This window comes from Thalassophryne amazonica, chromosome 18, assembly GCF_902500255.1.
Source record: "Thalassophryne amazonica chromosome 18, fThaAma1.1, whole genome shotgun sequence".
Taxonomy (NCBI): Eukaryota; Metazoa; Chordata; class Actinopteri; order Batrachoidiformes; family Batrachoididae; genus Thalassophryne; species Thalassophryne amazonica.
The window spans coordinates 9419898-9446091 of record NC_047120.1 but is presented as its reverse complement, the minus strand read 5'-3'; the positions used below and the strand labels follow the sequence as shown (position 1 = coordinate 9446091).

Below are 26194 nucleotides of genomic sequence, written 5' to 3'. Positions count from 1 at the left end.
CACACACACACACACACACACACACACACACACACACACACACACACACACACACACACACACACACACACACACATATACATATATATATATATCAACTAGTACACAGTGACATGTAAAATGAGATACACAGTTTAATAGTGATACATCAAAAGAGATGTGCAGTAAAACGGCACATCAAAGATTACATACAGTGAGATGTCAAAGGAGACAAACATGGAGTCTCACCTGCAAAACGGCCCAGAGGGATACGGGATATCATAGTCTTGGCTTTTTCGGGGTTGCTCCAGCCCATACGGCCCATCTCAGTCATCACGACAGTTGGATTCACACTGTTGACACGAATCTGTCCAAAATGAAACACCACTCGTGTTCAGGGTTTGGTATGGGAAGACTTGTACACACACAATGTGGTAACTCTGAACACTTCCTGTGTTCCGTGTCCTCCCTGATCCAGGTTTCTTTTTATAACTACCTTCTGTGTTGTGCTTTTTAAGGATTTCTTAAAGTCCACTAAGTTATTTTCTCAACATAAACTTAAACTGTAAGGTGTCGGAGATATTGTTCAACGATCAGTAGAAAGTCAAGAAGGTGGAGATGTCTGGCTTCCGGCCAGGGATTTCAGGTGTAATGATACCTTTAGTTTATTGGTGCTCTGTACACAGTTATCCTTTACCAAACTGACCATGACTGACATGGTCATGAAACAATCAGCTCCACCTGAGCTCATGGTCAGCTTCCAAATCTCACCACCATGCAGTAAGATAGAAAGCATTGACCCTAAAGACTTGAACCTTTCTTCTGCAAAGATTTCAACATCACAAGACCTCTCTGTGCTGTAACCACATGACTCCATAAGCTCATCCTAGATCTCAACGGCTGAGGACCCAGAGCCATGAATGGCTCCCAAAGTTTTGCAACAAAAAGATATACTTCTGATGGCCAAGTCCCAGAAGTTATTAGATCTTAGTCTTGATCCAGGACAATTTTAAACCCAGACACTCCAATTCCTCGCTCAGCTTGTCCAGTGCTGCAATTACAGCATCCATTGATTCCACAAAGATCACAGAATCATTGGCAAAGTCAAGTGTGTACCCTTCTACAATAACATGCTATGTGATACGCCCGCGTAGTTTTTCCAGGATGGACCAGAGTTACCAGGAAGATGGCGCTGCAGATGGGACAAGTCACTAAGAATCAGCAAAAGGCTGAGGTGTAGATCTCCTTAGGCCACACCCTCATTACACAAATACATGTCACCTGATATGCTTAAATCCAAAAAGCATTCAAAATGATGATATGGTCAAAATACGTAATAATTGTGCACACGGTGTAATTCTAAGGTGGAACTCAAAATCAGAAACAGTAAAATACAAACCGAATGAAAACATTCTGGTTTGAAGCCCTGGTATAGAACAATTCTTGTAAGCACCTTCCCTGGCACAGAGAGCAGTGTAATACCCCTTGAACTACTGCAATTTGGGCTTTCGCTTCCAGAAGACTTGTTTCTTCTCTTCTGTTGGGTTGAAACCAGTCTCCAATCCTGAAACAAAGACTGCTTGCAATGCCAGAAGAACAGCATCTCAATCCACCTGGAGGAGTTCATTTTCGAAGCCACAGATCCCTGAAACTTTCCCTGCCCTCAAATGCTTCACTACCTTTGTGTTCTTAGTAACATTTGGTCATTCTCAGTTGACTGGGCAATCAGCCACCAGAACCCTGGCACTAGAAATGTCTAACATTCCAGGATGTGGATCAGCTTTGTGCAATGCTCCACATAGCCAGGCCAATGAAACGGCACAGAAGAGACATCTATCATAACAGAAATGTCTTCTGCAATAACTGTGATGGGACGAGGTGAACTTTGGAGGAAAAAAGTGCTTTGTACACTCAACAAAAATATAAACGCAACACTTTTGGTTTTGCTCCCATTTTGTATGAGATGAACTCAAAGATCTAAAACTTTTTCCACATACACAATATCACCATTTCCCTCAAATATTGTTCACAAACCAGTCTAAATCTGTGATAGTGAGCACTTCTCCTTTGCTGAGATAATCCATCCCACCTCACAGGTGTGCCATACCAAGATGCTGATTAGACACCATGATTAGTGCACAGGTGTGCCTTAGACTGCCCACAATAAAAGGCCACTCTGAAAGGTGCAGTTTTGTTTTATTGGGGGGGATACCAGTCAGTATCTGGTGTGACCACCATTTGCCTCATGCAGTGCAACACATCTCCTTCGCATAGAGTTGAAGAGAACACCTCTCCAACGTGCCAAACGCCAGCAAATGTGAGCATTTGCCAACTCAAGTCGGTTACGACGACAAACTGAAGTCAGGTCGAGACCCCAATGAGGACGACAAGCATGCAGATGAGCTTCCCTGAGATGGTTTCTGACAGTTTGTGCAGAAATTCTTTGGTTATGCAAACCGATTGTTTCAGCAGCTGTCCGAGTGGCTGGTCTCAGATGATCTTGGAGGTGAACATGCTGTGTGTGGAGGCCCTGGGCTGGTGTGGTTACACATGGTCTGCAGTTATGAGGCTGGTTGGATATACTGCCAAATTCTCTGAAACGCCTTTGGAGATGGCTTATGGTAGAGACATGAACATTCAATACACGAGCAACAGCTCTGGTTGACATTCCTGCTGTCAGCATGCCAATTGCACGCTCCCTCAAATCTTGCGACATCTGTGGCATTGTGCTGTGTGATAAAACTGCACCTTTCAGAGTGGCCTTTTATTGTGGGCAGCCTAAGGCACACCTGTGCACTAATCATGGTGTCTAATCAGCATCTTGATATGGCACACCTGTGAGGTGGGATGGATTATCTCAGCAAAGGAGAAGTGCTCACTATCACAGATTTAAACTGGTTTGTGAACAATATTTGAGGGAAATGGTGATATTGTGTATGTGGAAAACATTTTAGATCTTTGAGTTCATCTCATACAAAATGGGAGCAAAACCAAAAGTGTTGCGTTTATATTTTTGTTGAGTATATATACTCTGTATGCTATAGGTCACATTTTAGGAATCAAAATCCAACCCGACATCTGCATCATGACAGTTGGGTAATGGATTCAGAAGGGGATTACTGTGTTGGGGTAAAATACAGTGGGAATCTTGTGTGCACCATGGCTTCTATGGTAGCCATGAAGGTCCAACAGGACATCCTTATGCCAGATCAGACAAAGGAGGTGATGGCTTGTGACAGGATTGCTGTGTAGGGGAATGAAGGCTACAGGAGGTCCTCACACCTCAATCATCTGGGATTTCACAGCCATCAGAAAAAAGGCTGATGATCTGTTCTGTCATGTCCACTTGCAATGACATTCCCACATTAAATAAACCCACAAGCAGGCATCGCTTGCATGTGGGTTTTCTTGCCTAAATGGTAATGATTCCCATATAACATGCAGTGCAGGTTACATACATCACACTGACAAAGTGAGGAACCTTGGCTTCATTTTTGATCCCATGTTCTCCTTTGACTTCCACATGAGAGATGTTACAAGGACTTCTTCCACCTGTGAAATATAGCCAAGATTTGTCCCATCCTGTCTATGGCTGATGCTGAGACCCTGATTCATGCATTTGTCTCTTCTAGATTGGACTACTGCAATGTTCCATTTTCTGGTTTACTGCAGTCCAGCATTAGGGGTTTCCAATTGGTTAAAAATCAACAAATTGTTGTGTGGGCCGCCAGAAGAGGAGGTACTGCTGGCCCACCACCAGAGGGCGCCCTGCCTGAAGTGCGGGCTTCAGGCACGAGAGGGCGCTGCCGCCCCACAAGAGCGGCCGGGGTGACAGCTGTCACTCATCGGCTATGACAGCTGTCACGAATCATCTACTCCTCACCCCTGATAAAAGCAGGACAACACCTCCACCACATCGCCGAGATATCATCCTAACAAGGAGGTAATATTCTCAGCGGTTTTGACTGTGCCGTACGCACAAGTTCTCTCTTTTCTGAGTGTTGTAGGAGTTCCTGTCTACTACTGCCAGCTGGGAGCTGGGTTTGTAGTTACTGGAGGAGTGACGTCTTCACCACTCACTCCAAACCGGCTAAGTAGTACTTTTCAGGCTCTTCACGAACTGTGTTTTCTGGTGTTAAGGTGGAGGTGTTTTTCCCACCTGACTAGTAGAAGACGAACTTGCTGACTGTTTTTGCTCTTCGCCAGCAGTACCAGATCCGACACGCGGAGACGGTGGCCACCTGGGGAACTCGGGACTTGGCCGCTCCAGTATTCTCCTGGTTCGGTGGTGGAGGAAATCGTGTGGTTCCGGTTCTTCTCCAGACGGACGTCTCCTATCGTCGAGCCTGCCCACACGACACCTTGATTGATTGACTTTGTATTCATTCTAAAATCTGCTGTGTGTAGTTGTGGCATTCACAACAGTAAAGTGTTCATATTTGACTTCTCCTATTGTCCGTTCATTTGCGCCCCCTGTTGTGGGTCCATGTCACTACACTTTCACAACAGGATATCTCGGCCAGCGTCATGGACTCCGAGGGGCGTCACCCAGCAGTTGAACAGCCAATGGGAGAGCAGGGTGCACAGGCGTCTACAGGAGGCGTGATTGGTGAGTTGCAGCACATCCTCACCGCCTTTACTGCTCGGTTGGATCAGATGACCGAGCAAAACATCCTCCTGAACCGCAGGGTGGAGGCTCTCTCCGCACAGGTGGCAGCGAGCGCTCAGGGCGCTGCTGCAGCTCCTCCTCCTGCCGACCCTGTGCAGGACATAAACGTTCCACTGGTCGTTCAACGACCCCTCCCACCATCCCCTGAAGCATACATAAGCCCCCCAGAGCCGTACGGGGGTTGTGTGGAGACATGCGCGGACTTTCTTATGCAGTGTTCGCTTGTCTTTGCACAACGTCCCGTCATGTACGCGTCTGATGGTAGTAAAGTATCTTATGTGATTAATCTGCTTCGAGGAGAGGCACGCGCTTGGGCTACGGTGCTTTGGGAGCAAAATTCACGGCTCCTTCATACGTACACTGGGTTTGTGAGGGAGTTCAAAACCATGTTTGACCACCCTAACAGGGGAGAGACCGCTTCAACTGTTCTGCTGTCAATGAGACAGGGACGCCGGAGCGCAGCCGCTTATGCAGTCGACTTCCGCATTGCGGCTGCGAGGTCCGGCTGGAATAATGCTGCGCTCTGTCGTCCGTCCTGAAGGAGCACCTGGTGGCCAAGGGAACGCTGTCGGGAACAAGACGAGGGGCGTGGCCGGGCACGCGCCGTCCCTCTTCCTTCCGGGTCCGAAAAAGGTCCGCCCTTCCCACGCTCCACGGCCTCTACGCCCCGTATGGTTACAGCTCCCCCTGCCGACGAAGCTATGGACACGAGCAGGGCCACATTCAGACCACCGAATAGACGGAGGAGGCTCCCCCGCGGGGCGTGCTTTGTTTGCAGCTCAATTGAGCATCAAGTGAGAGACTGCCCCGAACGGTTAAACACCAACGCCCGCCCCTAGAAACTGGGCTTAGGGTGGGCCAAGAAATTCACGTGGGACACACACATATTTCCACACGACTCCCAGTTACAATCCTTAGCGGGGATTTAACCCTTCAGGCCCCAGCACTGGTAGACACAGGCTCAAAAGGGAATCTGCTAGACAGCAGATGGGCCAGGGAGGTAGGGCTCCCTCTGGTGGCGCTTCCTTCGCCATTGCAGGTGCGAGCACTGGATGGCACCCTACTCCCTTTAATCACACACAGGACACTACCAGTAACTCTGGTGGTGTCAGGGAATCATCGGGAAGAGTTTTTTGTGACTCCCTCTACCTCCCGTGTGATTCTGGGGTTCCCATGGATGTTAAAACACAATCCCCGGATTGATTGGCCGTCTGGGGTGGTGGTTCAGTGGAGCGAGACCTGCCATCGGGTGTGTTTAGGATCCTCGGTCCCTCCCGGTTCCCAGGCTAAAGGGCAGGTCAAAGTCCCTCCCAATCTGTCGGCGGTGCCGGTTGAGTACCACGATCTTGCTGATGTTTTCAGCAAGAATCTGGCACTCACCCTTCCCCCGCACCGTCCGTACGATTGTGCCATCGATTTAATTCCAGGCGTGGAGTTCCCGTCCAGCAGGCTGTACAACCTCTCACGACCTGAGCGCGAATCGATGGAGACCTACATCCGGGACTCCTTAGCTGCTGGGCTGATCCGGAACTCCACCTCCCCGATGGGAGCAGGTTTCTTTTTTGTGGGCAAGAAAGATGGCGGTCTTCGTCCATGCATTGATTATCGGGGGCTGAACGAGATCACGGTTCGCAACCGATACCCGTTGCCTTTGTTAGATTCGGTGTTCACCCCCCTGCATGGAGCCAAAATATTCACAAAGCTGGATCTTAGGAACGCATATCACCTGGTTCGGGTCCGGAAGGGAGACGAGTGGAAGACGGCATTCAACACCCCGTTAGGTCATTTTGAGTACATGGTCATGCCGTTTGGCCTCACTAACGCCCCCGCGACGTTCCAAGCTTTGGTAAATGACGTCTTGCGGGACTTCCTGCACCGATTCATCTTCGTATATCTGGACGATATACTCATTTTTTCTCCGGACCCTGAGACTCATGTACGGCATGTACGTCAGGTCCTGCAGTGGTTGTTGGAGAACCGGCTGTTTGTGAAGGGCGAGAAGTATGAGTTTCACCGCACCTCTCTGTCCTTCCTGGGGTTTATCATCTCCTCCAACTCCGTCGCCCCGGATCCGGCCAAGGTCGCGGCGGTGAGAGACTGGCCCCAACCTACGAGCCGCGGGAAGCTGCAACAGTTCCTCGGCTTCGCAAATTTTTACAGGAGGTTCATTAAGGGCTATAGTCAGGTAGTTAGCCCCCTGACAGCCCTGACCTCACCAAAGATCCCCTTCACCTGGTCGGATCGGTGCGATGCCGCGTTCAGGGAGTTGAAACAGCGCTTCTCAACTGCACCCGTCTTGGTGCAGCCCGATCCCAGTCGCCAGTTTGTGGTTGAAGTGGACGCCTCTGACTCAGGGATAGGAGCCGTGCTATCCCAGAGTGGAGAGAACAATAAGGTTCTTCACCCGTGTGCCTATTTTTCCCGCAGGTTGACCCCAGCAGAACGGAACTATGACGTGGGCAATCGAGAACTCCTAGCGGTGAAAGAGGCCCTTGAGGAGTGGAGACATTTGTTGGAGGGAGCGTCAGTGCCATTCACGGTTTTTACTGACCACCAGAACCTGGAGTATATCAGGACCGCCAAGCGGCTGAACCCCAGGCAAGCCCGCTGGTCACTGTTCTTCGGCCGTTTTGACTTCCAGATCACCTACCGCCCCGGGACCAAAAACCAGAGGTCGGATGCCTTGTCCCGGGTGCATGAAAATGAAGTCAAAACCGAGTTGTCGGATCCACCGGAACCCATCGTACCGGAGTCCGCTATCGTGGCCACCCTTACCTGGGACGTGGAGAAGACCGTCCGGGAGGCCCTGGCACAGAGCCCGGACCCCGGAACAGGGCCAAAGAACAAACTGTACGTCCCACCAGAGGCCAGGGCTGCCGTCCTGGACTTCTGTCACGGTTCCGAGCTCTCCTGCCACCCAGGGGTGCGAAGGACCGTGGCAGTGGTCCGGCAGCACTTCTGGTGGGCGTCCCTGGAGGCTGACATCCGGGAATACATCCAGGCCTGCACCACCTGCGCCAGGGGCAAGGCGGACCACCAAAAGGCACAGGGACTCCTACAGCCGCTTCCTGTGCCTCATCGTCCCTGGTCCCACATCGGCCTGGATTTCGTCATGGGCCTCCCGCCATCCCGGGGGCACACCACCATCCTCACGATAGTGGACCATTTCTCCAAGGCGGCCCACTTTGTGGCCCTCCCGAAGCTCCCGTTGGCCCAGAAGACAGCGGACCTTCTGGTCCACCATGTCGTACGTCTGCATGGGATACCAACAGACATCGTCTCAGATCGTGGTCCCCAGTTTTCCTCGCAGGTTTGGAGGAGTTTCTGCCAGGAGCTGGGGGCCACCGTAAGCCTCTTGTCTGGGTATCACCCACAGACCAACGAACAGGCTGAACGGGCTAACCAAGAGCTGGAGCAGGCCCTGCGCTGTACTACATCCGCACACCCGACGGCTTGGAGTGAACACCTGGCCTGGATCGAGTATGCGCATAACAGCCAAGTGTCCTCTGCCACCGGCCTCTCCCCATTCGAGGTGTGTCTGGGGTACCAGCCCCCTTTGTTTCCTGTGGTGGAGGGAGAGGTCGGTGTGCCCTCAGTCCAGGCCCACCTGCGGAGATGCCGTCGGGTGTGGCGCACCGCCCGTTCGGCCTTGTTGAGGGCCCGGACGAGGGCGAAGACCCATGCAGACCATCGACGGTCCCCGGCCCCCACATATCAGCCCGGGCAGGAGGTGTGGCTATCTACGAGGGACATCCCCCTCCGGGTCGAGTCCCCCAAACTCCAGGACAGGTACATTGGGCCCTATAAAATCCTCAAGGTCCTGTCCCGCCGCAGTGAGGCTCCAACTCCCGGCCTCACTGTGGATCCATCCGGTATTTCATGTGTCAAGACTGAAACCGCATCACACCTCACCCCTCTGTACACCTGGCCCGGCGCCGCCTCCTGCCCGTATCATCGACGGGGAGCCGGCTTGGACTGTGCGCCGGCTCCTGGACGGCCGTCGAATGGGCCGGGGTTTCCAGTATTTGGTGGACTGGGAGGGGTATGGACCCGAGGAATGCTCCTGGGTGAAGAGGAGCTTCATCCTGGACCCGGCCCTCCTGGCTGATTTTTACCGTCGCCACCCGGACAAGCCTGGTCGGGCGCCAGGAGGTGCCCGTTGAGGGGGGGGTCCTGTTCTGTGGGCCGCCAGAAGAGGAGGTACTGCTGGCCCACCACCAGAGGGCGCCCTGCCTGAAGTGCGGGCTTCAGGCACGAGAGGGCGCTGCCGCCCCACAAGAGCAGCCGGGGTGACAGCTGTCACTCATCGGCTATGACAGCTGTCACCAATCATCTACTCCTCACCCCTGATAAAAGCAGGAAGACACCTCCACCACGTCGCCGAGATATCGTCCTACCAAGGAGGTAATATTCTCAGCTGTTTTTGACTGTGCCGTACGCACAAGTTCTCTCTTTTCTGAGTGTTGTAGGAGTTCCTGTCTACTAGTGCCAGCTGGGAGCTGGGTTTGTGGTTAATGGAGGAGTGACGTCTTCACCTCTCACTCCAAACCGGCTAAGTAGTACTTTTCAGGCTCGTCACGAACTGTGTTTTCTGGTGTTAAGGTGGAGGTGTTTTTCCCACCTGACTAGTAGAAGACGAACTTGCTGACTGTTTTTGCTCTTCACCAGCAGTACCAGATCCGACACGCAGAGACGGTGGCCACCTGGGGAACTCGGGACTTGGCGGCTCCAGTATTCTCCTGGTTCGGTGGCGGAGGAAATCGTGTGGTTCCGGTTCTTCTCCAGACGGACGTCTCCTATCGTCGAGCCTGCCCACACAACACCTTGATTGATTGACTTTGTATTCATTCTAAAATCTGCTGTGTGTAGTTGTGGCATTCACAACAGTAAAGTGTTCATACGAGGTCTGTCCGTAAAGTATCGTACCTTTTTATTTTTTTCAAAAACTATATGGATTTCATTCATATGTTTTTACGTCAGACATGCTTGAACCCTCGTGCGCATGCGTGAGTTTTTCCACGCCTGTCGGTGACGTCATTCGCCTGTGAGCACGCCTTGTGGAAGGAGTGGTCCCGCCCCCTCGTCGGATTTTCATTGTCTGGAAATGGCGGAATGAAAAGGACTTTTTTCCATCAGAATTTTTTCAGAAGCTGTTAGAGACTGGCACCTGGAAACCATTCGAAAAATTTATCTGGCTTTCAGTGAAAATTTTACGGGCTTCACAGAGAATAAGGACTTTAACTACAGGTTTAAGGACCCCTTTAAAGGACGGTCGGTGCGCCGCGCTGCGAGCTGCGACGATGCGGCACAAACCACTGGATCATTTCTAAGCTGATGGCTCTGTGGATACGAGACCGTCGTGTGCTCTTTCTCTGGTTATCACAAGACCTGGACATCAGCCATTTTCCGGCAGATTTCACTTTTAACAAGAGATTTTGTCATGGAAAGCCGCGCGGAGGCTTCGCGCGTCACGACCGATTCGCTGATGAAGCGAGACAAAGGAACACCTCCGTTTCGGAGTGTTAGAGGACAAGTTGGGACATGTCCAGCTCTCCACAAGTTCTTTTATACTCACTGGGCTGGTAAGCACTGAAAGCCGAGATAGACATGTCCCAACTTGTCCTCTAACACTCCGAAACGGAGGTGTTCCTTTGTCTCGCTTCATCAGCGAATCGGTCGTGACGCGCGAAGCCTCCGCGTGGCTTTCCATGACAAAATCTCTTGTTAAAAGTGAAATCTGCCGGAAAATGGCTGATGTCCAGGTCTTGTGATAACCAGAGAAAGAGCACACGACGGTCTCGTATCCACAGAGCCATCAGCTTAGAAATGATCCAGTGGTTTGTGCCGCATCGTCGCAGCTCGCAGCGCGGCGCACCGACCGTCCTTTAAAGGGGTCCTTAAACCTGTAGTTAAAGTCCTTATTCTCTGTGAAGCCCGTAAAATTTTCACTGAAAGCCAGATAAATTTTTCGAATGGTTTCCAGGTGCCAGTCTCTAACAGCTTCTGAAAAAATTCTGATGGAAAAAAAGTCCTTTTCATTCCGCCATTTCCAGACAATGAAAATCCGACGAGGGGGCGGGACCACTCCTTCCACAAGGCGTGCTCACAGGCGAATGACGTCACCGACAGGCGTGGAAAAACTCACGCATGCGCACGAGGGTTCAAGCATGTCTGACGTAAAAACATATGAATGAAATCCATATAGTTTTTGAAAAAAATAAAAAGGTACGATACTTTACGGACAGACCTCGTATTTGACTTCTCCTATTGTCCGTTCATTTGCGCCCCCTGTTGTGGGTCCGTGTCACCACACTTTCACAACACAAATGACATGATCATTGACTTTGGTAAAATTGGTGCTCCCAATCAAGAGGTAACAAGTTTGAAAAGATCAGACAGTGGTGTGTGTCAGCACATATAAATATCATGGAACTGTCATAGATAACAAGCTGAACTTTGAGGCAAACTGAGACACTCTGAACAAAAAGGGATGCCAGTGCCTTTATTGTCTGAGAAAACTGTCCACTTTTAACATGGACAGGACTTGACCTTGTTTTATTGTGCTTTGATAGAATCAGTTTTATCTTTTTGTCTTGTTTCATGGTTTGGAAGCATGTCCTTCAAAAACAGAAATTATTTAAACCAAACTGTGAACTGATTTGCAGTCTGATTGGTGAGTCTGAGCTTCATCCAGAATCCCTGTGTGCTGAACAGGTTCAGAGGATAGCGGCTTGACAGTAAGAGACGACTCCCTCCCGCTTAATAGTGAGTTCAGCTGCTCCCTTCAGGTCAGAGATTCAGGTACCTGCCTGTAAAACCAAATGCTACAAAAACAGCTTTTTACCAGCAGCCATCAGTACTAGAGAAACTGCAATATAATTTATGTATTTATTTTTTGTATATTTTCTTTTACCTTGTTTTTCTGAATGGCACATTTTTTTAGCCTTTGGCTTGGTATGATGTGCGTTTTGGCTTTTCATCTATTGATGTTTTAACTTATCTTGTTTTTTACCTTGGGGTCATCTTTTTTTTTTTTTTGTTCTTTTAGCCTTAGCACTGTCCTCACTTTGTCTTGTTCCATGTTGTTCAGTGCGTTTTCAAAATGAGATGACTCACTCACTGTAAACCAAATTTACCCAAGGGTACAATAAATCTGAAACTGAAATGCTGCAGAAAGTTTGACCACATTACACCCATTTTGGTGTCTCTTCACTGGCTTCCTGTCCCTGTGAGATCAGATTTTAAGGTTCTGCTATTAACCTATAAAATTATTCAGACTGGCACCTCCCTACTTAGCTGACCTAATTAAACCCTACGTACCGGCCCAGGCTCTGCGTTATAAAGATGTTCTCAGGACTACTTTGTGTCCCTAGGGTGAATAAGACGTCTGTGGGTCACAGAGCTTTCTCTTATCATGCCCCTGTTCTGTGGAATGATCTCCCTGCATCAATACAACAGTCAGATTCTGTAGAGACTTTCAAGTCCAGACTTAAGACACACTTATTCTCCATCTCGTATGGCTAGCATACTGGTATAGCATGGAACTATGCTTCCTATTGTTTTAAATTCATTTTATAATTAATGGAACAGGTCTCTGCCTCAACTTTATCTAAATCCTGGGTCTGTTAGTGTATAAAACTCCCTGTGACTGGACTAGTTGGGCTGTTCCGCCCACCCTCCAGGTTATGGTAAAATGGTACATCCCACTTTGCCTCTGACTTGTCCAGACCTTTTGTGCCTTGTTGAACCTGCAAATTGATTGATAGTTTGTTGCTCCGAACTTGTGCCGTATGTGCGTGAATATTAACGTGAGTATCCTGTATATTATTGTCATTACATGTTCTATGTTTAATACTGCACTGCATAATGTAGTTGTTAAGTTTGCGCAGTGTTAGTTTGGTTATGGTGTTTATTTGGCCGTGGGGCATTCGACCATAATGGCGGTGCCCATACAGTCTTTAACCAGGATAATGAGCCCTCAGTAAAGATGTCTACATTCCTTTGTTAGTAGGGTAGTACATTTTTTGTCCAGAAGAGGGCGGTATTCTACCACTTATGAGTGGCCTGAATTTGAGTGTGTTTTTCATGCTGGTTTGACATGTAGAGTTAGATTGTATTATGATTATTCATTCAATTGTAATTATTTTTTCCTTTTGTTGTTTTACAGAAACCACACACACAAACACTTGTTACTTGCATGTCCTAATAAAGTCCTGGAACCCAAAGGCTGTGGATAAGACTTCATTTCAAGTCTCCAGTACCTTCTGACAGAGGATTGCCAGGACCTTTCCCATGCATCAAACATCTACTCCAATGCATCCAGCAAGTGGCATTGACGGGTCATCAGAGACTGAGAGATGGCGGAGGATGGAACATTGTGTAACTCAGGTTCAGAATCAAGTGAGGGAGTTACAGAGTGCACTGCAAGTATCGCTGAACCTCAACAGAGCGCCATCAAAAATGCAGCACGTCCCTCAGACCCGGAGTACCAGTATACCTCTGCTCAATGACAGTTCATCTCTGCTCAACGAAGACAGTAATCAACCCATAAGGGACCCAGCTATGGGCAGTTTGGAGGTCATCGCTCCTTTATCTCCATTGCCACCAGACTATAACATGAGTACTGTACAGCCAACCTCTCCTCACACAGTACAGTCTATGGCTATCCCCTCAACTTTACAGCCAACAGTACCCGCTTCTACTATAGCAGGAGTGACGGCAGCACTGCCTGTTTATGTCTTCTCTTCTGTGGCTTCTACAGTTACATCTCCATCAGCACCAGTAGTATCCAGTTCTACGTTTATAGCTGCAAATCCACATCCCCCCTGGCAACAACAAAGAGACTTTAACTGGCCTGCATCACTCCCTGCATGGTCTGCACAACCGAGTGCCCAGTACGGCTTCTCTGGCACGATGCAGTATCCTTCTGCAGCCCTGCCCCCTGCCAACTCCACTCAAGGCCCTTTACCATGGGTATCAGGCTCATATCCGACTCAGCCAAACGCTGTAGTCCAGCCTCCAGTTGTGGGTTTGCCTAATGCGTGTCGCAACCCCATTCCAGCCCCACAGTCTCCTGTTAGCATGCAGTAAGGAGCACCTCAAAGACCAAACTTAATGGAAATGGCTATATCTTCCTCCTATGGCATCCCCAAACCCAAGCTGATCAGTTTCACCACAGGAAAGGAGAGTGATTTTCTCTTGTTAAAGAAAGGACTAGATGGAGTGCTGGGACCACACACACATCTGTCTGAGGATTATAAATTCCAAGTACTGCTGGACCATCTGAAATTCCCTGCTGCATTTCAAATAGCAAAAAGGTATATTTATGACCCTATTCCTTTCACTAGAGCAATGCAGGCTCTACAGCAACGTTATGGGCAGCCACGGCAGTTAGTCCAAGGTGAAATTAACAACATTCTGAGGGCCCCTACAGTGAAAGCTGGAGATACACAGGGGTTTGAGGACTTTGCACTCTCAGTTAGTAGCCTAGTGGGATTGCTAAACTCTATGGAAGGAGCAGCCAGGAGTGAACTCGAGTGTGGTTCTCATGTGGACAGACTTCTGAGTAAACTTCCCCTCTCATATCAGGACAGTTTTGCTGAATATTGCCTCACAAAGGGTATTCTGCAAAGTGACTCTGTTACAACATATACTCTCCCTGACTTTGCACAATGGTTAGAGAGGAAGTCACAGGCTATTCAAATATCCAGAAGAGCAACTGAGAGCTATATACCTGAAAAGCTATGCCCAGACCGCAGGGATAAACCATTTAAACAACACAAACCTCCATCATGCATTTACTATGGCACCGATAAGGCTACATCACTTCCTCTCAACGGCGCCTCCGTCTCTACAGAGAATAAAGATGGATCTAAATGCAAGAAAAGAGAGAAATTTAAGCCCTATTGCCCCTTCTGCAGTAGTACAGAGCACTATTTGAGTTCCTGCCCAGATTTCAGTAAACTAGGCACAGCCCAAATCGTTACCTGGATTAACGACAACAAGAAATGCTGGCGATGTGGACGGGGGCATCAGCCTGACTGCTGTAATCTGAAAAAAACATGTGGTACCTGTGGAGAGCAACACCTGCAGATTCTCCATGAAGCAGCCTCCAGCGCCAATAGGAGTGTCCTAACATTGAGTACAACATCCAGTATGGTGTATTTGGATCAGTCTACACACTCAGGGCGTGTCATGCTCAAAGTAGTACCGGTTACCCTACACAGCAATGGCCAATCTCTGTCTACACACGCAATTCTAGATGTCGGATCGGAAAGGACTATAGTACTATCCGCTGCAGTTCACTATCTGAAATTAAACACCACAGAGGATTCCCTCAAACTGCACACCATAAGGCAGGAAGTATCCCAGGTACGGGGAGCAGTTATTTCCTTTGATGTGAGTGCATCCGAATCTCCCCAAACCAAATATCATATTTGCAATGCATTCACTGCAAAGGAGCTTGACCTGGCTAAACAATCCTGCCCAATGGATATACTCCATCAGAAATACTCACACCTGACAGACGTTCCCTTTGAAGCATTTAAAGATGTGCAGCCTATGCTTCTTATAGGCTCAGACAATGCACAGCTCATCACACCTCTGTCACCGGTGAGAGCTGGTCCTATAGGCAGCCCTGTGGCTGTGCACACAAAGCTTGGCTGGGCTATCCAGGGGCCTGCGACCTTCTTGCACCAGCCTACTGACACATCATGTCTGCATACATCCCTAGTTCCATCTCCTTCTCAAGCTTTAAGGCACAATGTAGAGAAGCTGTGGCAGTTGGATGTGCTTCCCTTTCGGTCTGAAAAGGAGGCAACTCGGTCCAAGCAGGATAAAGAGGCGCTAGAGTTACTGCAGAGCGCTACTGAACGAGTACAGATTGATGGAGTATCCCACTACGCAACCCCTCTACTCCGGCGTAAAACTGCTTCCAAACTACAGGCTGGCCATGAAGCAGTTATGGCTCTCCTGCGGTCTACAGAGAGGCGTCTGGCTAAAGACTGTGATTTAGCTGCTGTGTACAATGCAGAAATACGAAAACTGGAAAAGGAAGGATATACAAGGAAAATCACTCCTGAAGAGGCAAACAGCACAGATGAATCCTGGTTCATTCCCCATCATATTGTACATCACAATAACAAGCCCAGGATAGTTTTCAACTGTTCATTCCACTACAAAAATGACTGCCTTAACAACCAGCTGTTACCAGGCCCAACACTTGGTCCCTCACTCATAGGTGTCCTGTTGAGATTTAGAGAACACCCCTTTGCTGTGAGCGGGGACATACGTAGTATGTTCCACCAGGTGTGGCTCCTGCCCCAGGACAGACCACTGCTCAGATTTGTATGGAGAGATATGGAGAGAGAGTGTAGCCCTGACATTTATGAGTGGTGTGTTCTGCCTTTTGGGACCACATGCAGCCCATGCTGTGCCACATATGCTCTTCAGCGTCATGTACAGGACTAGAAGGAAGGGAACGAACAAGTTCTAGATCAGTTCTGCACTCATTTTATGTCGAAACTGTCTGCAGTCTCTGCCTTCTTCCTCACAGGCACGGCCACTGGTTGATAACATCAGGGAGCTCTTATCTACAGGTGGTTTTGAGATCAGACAGTGGGCCAGTAACTATCCAGAGGCCATAGCTCATCTCCCCACAGCAGCAAGATCACCTACTTGTGAGCTGTGGTTAACCGCACATCAACCAGACCCACAAGAACCAACACTAGGCCTAGCCTGGCATTGTTCCACGGACCAGATCAGCTACAGATGTCGACCAGTATCTCCTCATGAACCAACTATGAGAAACATCTACAGTATACTCGCTTCACAATATGACCCGCTGGGCTTCATTATCCCCTTTACTACAAGGGCTAAACTTATTGTGCAGCTGTTGTGGCAGAGAGAGAGACAATGGGATGAGCCTATTGAAGGTGAGCTGCTCCAGCAATGGCAAGCATGGGTGAGTGAACTGCAGTATTTGCCTACTATTTGCATGCCGCGCTGTTACACCATTCCACAGATATGAGATGGAACTGTCCAGTTGCACGTTTTCTGTGATGCATCAGAGCGAGTGTATGGAGCAGTGGCATACCTGAGATATGAGTCCCCACAACACAAGGTACATACTGTTTTTGCCATGACTAGATCACGTGTAGCTCCCCGAAAACAACTGTCAATTCCCCATTTAGAGCTATGTGCTGCATTGGCCGGAGCACAGCTGTCTAAACTCCTCCTCAGTGAGCTCACACAACCTGTCAGTGACACTACCTTGTGGACAGACTCCACCACTGTGCTAAACTGGATCCAGTCTGAGTCCTGCCACTAAAAAGTATTTGTAGGCACCCGTATTGCTGAACTGCAGGAGCTCACAGAGTCTGCTAACTGGAGATATGTACCCTCTGCCCTCAACCCCGCTGATGACATCACCCGGGGGAAACGACTGCAAGAGTTATCTGCACAAAGCCAGTGGATGAATGGGCCTGTCTTTTTGAGACAAACATCAGAGCACTGGCCTACGCCGCCTACTGTAAGTATGGACCCTGTGGATAACAAGGAGCTGAAAAAATCCGTATTCTGTGCTCATGTCACCGCTGGTCCTGTACAGCCTAATCCTGCAGAGTACAACTCCTAGGCTGACTTAGTGCAGGCCACCTACCTCGCCTGTCATGATGCGGCTGCTTCCCCCATGTCCGCAGCCCAGCGCCTGGAGACAGAAATTCAGCTCCTCAAACAGGCACAACTCGACAGCTTTCCTGCTGAGGTCCATGCACTGAAGTCAGGAAAGGAAGTGCGCACAGACAGCAGACTTAACAACCTGTCACCTGAATATGACTGTCAGCTTGACCTCATTCGGGTAGGTGGTCGTCTCCGACATGCAGAAAACAGATATTGATACCCTATATCCTATTGTGCTGTCACCGAACCATCCTACTACTCAGCTCATCATTAAAGATTATGACTCCTGGCTTCTACATCCTGGCCCTGAACGTGTCTATGCTGAATTGCGGCGTACATACAGGATTATAAGAGGAAGACAGGCTGTGAGGAAGCACCAACACACTTGTTTGGAATGTAAAAAGTGGAGAGCTAATCCTGTATCAACTAGAATGTCTGACCTTCCTGTCTCCAGGCTGCGCCTTCATCAACCTCCCTTCTGGTCCACTGGGGTCGACTGCTTTGGTCCTTTTACCATAAAGATAGGTAGGAGACAGGAAAAACATTGGGGCATTATTTTCAAATGTCTCACCACCCACTGCATCCACCTTGATCTACTTACTGGTATGGACACCGATTCTTTTCTCATGGCCCTGCGCCGATTCATCGCTCGGAGAGGAAAACCCTTTGAAATACTGAGTGACCAGGGCACCAACTTCAGAGGAGGTGACCATGAGCTGCAAGAGGCATTTAAAGCTATGGAGCCACAGTTACATGAGAAACTCAGTGAACAGAGCATCACCTTTCACTTCAATCCCCCACATGCGCCACATTTTGGTGGAGCCTGGGAGCGGGAGATCCGCTCAGTGAAATCTGCACTTCAGGTGATACTCAAAGGACAATCCGTTTCAGAAGACCTGCTGCTCACCGTTCTTATTGAAGTGGAAGGCATGCTCAATTCCAAACCACTGGGATATGTGTCATCTGACCTTGCGGATGTAGACCCTGTTACCCCAAATATGCTGCTTATGGGGCGGCGAGATGCTTCTCTGCCCCAGGCAGTGTACGGCACAAGAGAACAACTTGGACGGCGCAAGTGGCGCCACAGCCAGGTCACAGCTGACCATTTCTGGTCTCAGTTCACTCGGCGGTACCTACCTGGACTTCAACACCGTCATAAATGGACACAAATTACACCCGCTCTGACAGTAGGACAAGCTGTTATGGTGGTGGACCCACAGCTGCCGCGGGTGTCTTGGCCTGTGGGGAAGGTAACACAGGTGTTTCCCAGCCCGGACGGACAGGTCCGAGTAGCGGAAGTGATCATTGGTTCGCACACTTACCAACGCCCAGTATCCAAACTTATTGCATTACCTGCAATGTCTGATGACAGTTCATAGTGTTCACAAGGGTTTTAGTGTTTACTAATATGCTACACATATTAGGGGGCGGCTGTATAAAACCCCCTGTGACTGGACTAGTTGGGCTGTTCCGCCCACCCTCCAGGTTATGGTAAAATGGTACATCCCACTTTGCCTCTGACTTGTCCAGACCTTTTGTGCCTTGTTGAACCTGCAAAGTGATTGATAGTTTGTTGCTCCGAACGTGTGCCGTGTGTGCGTGAATATTAACGTGAGTATCCTGTATATTATTGTCATTACATGTGCTATGTTTAATACTGCACTGCATAATGTAGTTGTTAAGTTTGCGCGGTGTTAGTTTGGTTATGGTGTTTATTTGGCCGTGGGGTGTTCGACCATAATGGCGACGCCCATACAGTCTTCAACCAGAATAAGGAGCCCTCAGTAAAGATGTCTACATTCCTTTGTTAGTAGGGTAGTACATTTTTTTGTCCAGAAGAGGGCGGTATTCTACCTGAATTGGCCTGAATTTGAGTGTGTTTTTCATGCTGGTTTGACATGTAGACTTAGATTGTATTATGATTATTCATTCAATTGTAATTATTTTTTCCTTTTGTTGTTTTACAGAAACCACACACACAAACACTTGTTACTTGCATGTCCTAATAAAGTCCTGGAACCCAAAGGCTGTGGATAAGACTTCATTTCAAGTCTCCAGTACCTTCTGACAGAGGATAGGAATATCCAGCTGTAACTAGCCAGTCAATACACACGCACAACGTTCACAACAGTTAGTGAAGCTTAGGGCTAGTGGCCGGTGATCACCTTAGTATTTTCTCTGCTTTCCTGTCGATTTAATGCTGATGAATTAGACCTAAGGAGTAGTTTTTTCCGGCCGACTGATTCTGCGCTTTTTCTCTTTTTTGTCCGAGGTAGGATAGTGGGATGGCTACTGAACACAGGGTGCCGGATTGACAGTGAGATGCCACACCTGAAGTTGGTGCCACACACTGCAGTCTGCGTTTGGAATGGACGTTTGCCGTGGGAACGGGCCGACTGACGACATGAGGAATGCCGGATGACCCCTGCCTGTGGCTTAACCGCCTGCATGATTTCTCATCAAATACACATATTTTGTTATTACTAGTGCAGTGCCTGTAGGAAGTTTGTATTCCTATACAAAATTGGGAGCTTAAGTAGATTTTTCATGGCTGGTCATATGAGGCTGTGTTTGAAGGTGGGATGTACAGAGAGGTGTTCTTACTCTGACATAGTTTTAACAGACAAAGTGTGTGGCTGACATTGAGATACAAATACAGTTATTTTAAGAAAAAGATGGACAGTCATTCAACATGGTCAGACATATATACACACACAGAGATATAGGAAGGAATAAACACAGTGTTCATGAAGCACAAACATATGGATGTGAATACAGTAGTTATTGATAATGTGAGTTAAGGACATGTAGGTTCGTTGTGAAATGTGTGGATTGATTGATATCTATTGTGTTTTCATATATTTTAACTTTTATCAAGGTCACTGTAGGGAGTTGAACTCCGTCCCACTAATGTGAAAGTACCACCACTGGTGCCTTTTGCTTTTCTGGCCATTGGGGAAAAGCAAAAACAGCAATACAACAGCAGGATTTTTATAAATCTGGTTAGATTTATTTTTTTTGAGGTAAAGTGTCATGGTTGGGGGTTGTGGGGTTATGTTTGTTTTCATGTTTATTGCATGTGAGGGTTTTCCTGAGAGTTGTGGTTGTTTTTTTTTCTGTCTGCACATGCTTGTCTTTCTGTTGGACTTTGGTCTGGTTGTGTCTGTTCCCTTTTGTGTGCCATGCCTTCTTCCTGCACCTGTGTCTGATGATCATCTTACCTGTTATTTAAGCCTCACATTTCCCTCATGTCTCCACCAGATCCTTTGTGCTTCATGCCTGCGTTTCCAACCTTTCCACCTCAGTGTCTTAGTTACCTGTTCATATCCCACTGTAGCCAAGTGCGTGCTCACAGGGGGTCGTTTTGACCGTTGGGGTTTTACATAATTATTGTATGGCCTTGCCTTACAATATAAAGCGCCTTGGGGCAACTGTTTGTTGTGATTTGGCGCTATATAAAAAAATTGATTGATTGATTGATTGATTGATCTTGCCGTGTACCGAATAGCCACCTGTTTGACCTGCCTGCCGCCTTATGTTTTGGACACTTTTGCTGTGTACTGTTTGCTGTCCTGTGTACCAAACCCTGCCTGGAAACAGAGTGAAGGCTTTTGAATTTCCATTGTTGTGTGAGAGTCCTGCAATTGTGTCCAGCCAATTTGTGTCTGTGAACATGACATAGGGTGTGTATGGTGGAATATTGCAATGAGTTTGTTTAGGTGATCTGTAGACAGTTTTAGCCATAAGGTCAAGTGGAGGAGGAAGTGTTGGCTTTTTAAATATTTGGAAGACACTGGACTCATCCAGAGAGTTTAGTACTGCTATAACGGACTGATGCAGAAGGTGGCAGCAACGCAACAATAAGGATGCCAGCTGCTGTTATCCATCACCGAAGAAGAGAGGTGCGCTTGATTTGTTCACAGGGGTATGACAACATTTTGGCATTTACAAAATATCGCAAAAAGCCAATTAAATAATTAAAATAAAATGAAAGTACTCAATTTATGTATATTTGCAGTTAGTCTGGGTAAATCGTGAGACCTGTTGATTGTTCAGCTAAGGCTAAGCTAATGTTAGCTGATTAAACTGGTGCACTAAACACCACAGAAGACGAGATTGTGCTTGATTTTATTCACAGGCATGTTTTGAGAAGCAATGCATTTCCTGAGTGGCCAATCCTGTAGTGAAAAAGGTTTCAAAATAAAGGTTCTGAAAATTATTCCCCAAAATTTTCATAATAAAAGATGCACATCATCGTGCCATGTGCAAGCCATATCCGAAAGCTGAGGTCAATCTGACAAACACTCAGAGAGATCTGCGAGCCACGTACACACACACACTCCAACAGATGCTTCTTTCTTTATAGATAGATGTCATGTTGTTTTGATTTCCTGTTTCTTCACCTTTGTAAAAACCTTGTAACTGTTAGAATGGCCAAAGCAGAGGGTCGCCCCTCTAAGTCTGGTCTGCTTGAGGTTTCTTCCTCAAATCATCAGAGGGAGTTTTTCCTTACCACTGTTGCCTGTGTGCTTGCTCTGGGGATTGTAACCTTACTCGTGTGAAGCACCTTGAGGCAGCTTTGTTGTGATTTGGCGCTATATAAATGAAATAAATTGTTAACACTTTATTGTCGTGCAAACACTGTTGCCCAGGCCTTTCAGTTTTTACAGTCTGCCTTTGACATTATTCAGTCAAATGTATTCCGTCTCAAACTGGGGCTAAATGCTGATGAAACAAAGGATATCCTGTTTTCAAACCAAAAGAAAGTGCCAGCAGTTCTCCCGTCTGTTACATCCACAAAAAGTGTCCTGATTGAGTTTGTGGCATCTTATAAATTGGAATCGTAATGGATGAAAATCTCTGACCTATATTGAAAACCTTGTAAAGGCACTGAAGCTAAAACTCAATTTCTTCTTCAGGAGCAAATCATGTTTTACATTCAACACCAGGAAACAGCTTGTAGTTGCCACTTTCTTGCCAGTTCTCGATGACGGTGACATTGTTTCTATGAAAGCCTCTGCTGGTGTCGCAGACTGAACGGTTCCCCTAAAAATTGGTCCCCCTGATGACACAGTTCACTGGTTATCACCTCGTTTCTGCTTCAAACTGCAAACCAGTCATCATCTATCTCAGCAACAGATATCTGAAGCTTTCGTACAACAATCATTTCCACATAAATTCAGCATTATTTCATCATAAAAGGCGTGGCTAAACAAGCTGCTAGCTGATGCATTCACTGCACGTCAGACACTTCAAAGCATCACGGAATTTCACCTCGTTTCTGCTTAAAACAGTCTTATTTCTGCTTAAAACTGAGAGGTTTTACCTTTATCATATGATGGTTAATAATCTCATTAATCCATTTGATTGGTTTGGAGGAATGAATTTTAGGGGTGGAAAGAATACCAATATCTTTCACACTCAATCAAACTGTGCTTCATGTGGGACCATAAGACATCCATGAAATATGGAGTTTAAAGGCTGCTCTAATCTAAGATTTAATCTGTGCTGCCCTGTAGGAATGTTACCTTGGGGGGGGGGGGGGGGGAGATATACTGTTACAGCACCTCTAAACATCTCACTCACCATGGTCCTCTGTATTCTCTGATCAGCTGGTCATCACTGTTCATATGTAGAGTTTTGCATTGGTACAATTTAATTTCCAAATTAGTCTTTGGACTGGTGACCTCATGTGCATGTGTGCCCTCCTGCATGTCCCATAGACAGTGTGGCCTCAGTCTGCCCTCCCAGACCTTTATTACTGCCAGTATTCCTTCAGTATGTACAGAGCGTGACAAAGAGGCTTTTTCTTACTCTGCTCCCTGGAGCACTCTACAACAGGATCTGAAGTTCTCAAGTTCGATTCCAATGGGGGATTTTGAACTTATTTGAAGGATGCTTGAAAAATCTCTGGAAACATGTTCCTGTTTTTAGTATTCTAATCTGCTTCCATTTGGCACTTTGATTTTGAGCGCCTTGGGGCAACTGTTTGTTGTGATTTGTCGCTATATAAAAAAAAAGTTGATTGATTGATTGATTGATTTTCCTGTTTTATATGGTTACTGTAAATTATACCTCTGTCTGTCCGTAGCCATTGGTTATATTGTATGATTGTATGATTGAGACTTCGTGTGTCAATGAGACTACCTGCATAAGTAAAATAACTTAACATCTAAGAAAGAGGCCTTCCAAAACATCAGGTGAAAAGTTCACCAGCAGCATAGAGCAATGCAAGATGCAAAAAGGCAGAAGCTTATACTGACAATTGTGACATGAAGACCTTCTACAGGGCCCTGAACACAATCTATTGCCAATCCACCTATGAGTCCACTGTCCACATGAGGAATGCCGGATGACATTCCTCATGTGATTCAAAGCATCATAGAATTTCACCTCGTTTCTGCTTAAAACAGCCTTATTGAAGGCTGAAGGCCACTGAGAAAGTGGAAGCGCTTGAACATGACCATACCATAAAATACCAAAACACCCAGAGTGTGCAAAAACAGGCACCAAGGCCAGGAGTAGAAATCCTCAAACACGTTGAAGGAATGCCTTCCAATAAGCTCAGTTGGATTTCTGGACACTGAGTGACTACACATACAGTCTTAGACTAGTTTAACAACAAAAGATCTTACCTGATGGGGTCCCAACTCCAGAGCCATGACTTTGGTTAACATGTCAAGGGCAGCTTTTGTGGCACCTAAAGAGCAGGAAGAAATCAGTCAGTCAGAGTGAACCATGTGGATACGTGGCAGCAGCAAATGAACAGGAGACGTCTGGGGTCAACAGATCTAGAAGAAAGTGTCATGAATGGCTATGCGGGTTCAGTGGTTTTCAGATAGACCCATGTGCGAATCAACGAGATGTGAGTACAGTAAGAACACAGGCTTTATCAAACAACTTGTTGCAAGTAAATTAGAGATGGAAAATAGTAAAATATCCAAAGTCAATTCACAGAAATCCCAGTACCTGAACAATGTAAATTAAGGAAGGTGAACTCCTTAAACAAGAGCTAATCAAATAAACCACCTTACTGAAGGATTCTAAAGAGATAACAGTTTCAAAACAAACACAAAACAATTAACTGTTAATTGTAATTAAACTAAAGCAAACAATTTAAATGGCGAGTCGGTAGGGGAAGGTTTAAATCCAAAATTCAGATAGGTAATAATAGTAGTCCAAAATATAACGTGATAGGATCCAAGACAGGAGGCTGACATGGCTCCAGCAATCTGTCTGGAATCTTCAACAACGACGCTCAGCAACAGACTCGGAATAAATATGGAAGAAAACAATCCTTGCAGGCAATGGTGGAGAACACTGATAAACTGGACACACCTTAATCAACACCAACTGAAGCCAATTATGACTGGAGATGCTGGTGCACCCGGCAACTAGACAATGCAAGGAAAATCACAGAGCAAGAGAAAAATAAAACCCGAAGATCGCTGAAGATCATAGACTGTCCATGCTAAAAGGAACTCAAAGAAATGAGGAAAAGACCAAGAGCAGTGGGCACACAGTGGACAAAATAAACACCTGCTCACCATTTGGTGTGCCAGTGGAGCGAAACCATGACAGTGATCTATGAGAGGAAAAAAAGCCCACGAAGAAGAAATTGCAAGAAAGTGACACAGAACAGATCAGACGAGGGCCAACAAGACATCAGGAATGACCCAATAAATGAACTCGATATGCAGCAGCGTGTGCACCCGTGGAACTGTAAGTATGAGGAAACCAAACAGCCACAGCAACACCCAGAGGGTGGAGAACACAAACATGAAAGCCGGGGAGCCAGGAAGGTCCAGGCGAAGGTCTTCTCAACAGTGCTGAGAAGGGAGATGCCGCGATAATTATTGCAGTCGCTGCTGTCTCCTTTGTTCATAGATGACAGAAGTTCGAAATGGAGCTCACAGCGTGTTATGAAAGGCATTACGTCACCAGTCTCTCCGGAGAATTGTTCTGGGCGGGAAAGCTGAGTGCAGATGGCGTCCTCAGGTACGGAGGCCGGTAAGGCGGCCGGCAGACTTGACGGGGGGTGACCGGTGTTACCTTTAGCCGGGTCCCAGCTGGCCTCAGAGTCAAGCTTCGACAGGAGTTGTTCCATACGAGTGCTCACAGAAGACATGAAGGCGTCGTTAAAGCCAGTGCTAAGAGTGGCGAGCCGGTCCTCTTGTTGGGCTAGCTGTCTGCTATGATGACGTATGGCTAGCTGGAAGGGACTTGAGTCCGCTGCGTCCATCGTTGGCCAGATTGATCTATCAGGTCTGGTTAAACGTGAAGGCTGGAGACAAATGCAGGACTCGACAACAGAGCTCTGTGCGTAAAAACAATTTACTGAAGCAGTAAACGGCGTCCAGTATGCAAAAAGGCAGTCCAACAAGAGCAGAAGTACATGGAACATCAGGCTTAGGCGTGGTCGGTAATACAGGTAGGTGGTCAAAACATACAAGAGGCAAGCAGGTCGAGAATACACAAAACAGAGCTGGAGAGAAGGGACTAGGCACAGAATAAAGGTGTGGCCAGAGAGAGGGAAACGGCCACCACCAAGAACCACAAGAGACAGACAAGAGAGATAGAGACAGAAAACCCCAAGCAGAAAATCCAGCAAGAGAATAAACAAACCAGAAGCAACAGAACATGACAAAAATAAACCAAAACATAAAAAAAAAAGACAAAAGATCACATCCTGACAGAAAGTTGGTAATTAGAATTGAACTATTCAAATCTAGAAAACTGGACAATTTTGTAGCCATTTTGTGAATTTTGAATGAGCTCAGATTGATAATTCATGCTCAAAGTGGAATTTCTAGTCGGGTCAACGGTACAAAGTTCGATGACCTCTAAAGGTCAATAGAGGACAGATAC

General features: G+C 47.3%; 1 protein-coding gene across 2 annotated transcripts in view; it reads right to left on the bottom strand.

Annotated features, from left to right (window-relative positions):
* Positions 1-26194, bottom strand: part of dcxr (dicarbonyl/L-xylulose reductase) — a 69777-nt gene that overhangs the window by 12258 nt on the left and 31325 nt on the right. For both annotated transcript variants that reach the window (XM_034193709.1, XM_034193708.1), the window contains exons 6-7: positions 23962-24026; positions 229-346 (exon numbers count right to left, since the gene is read on the bottom strand). In XM_034193709.1, coding sequence (XP_034049600.1) covers positions 229-346; positions 23962-24026 — 183 coding nt within the window. The remainder of the gene's footprint in view (positions 1-228; positions 347-23961; positions 24027-26194) is intronic.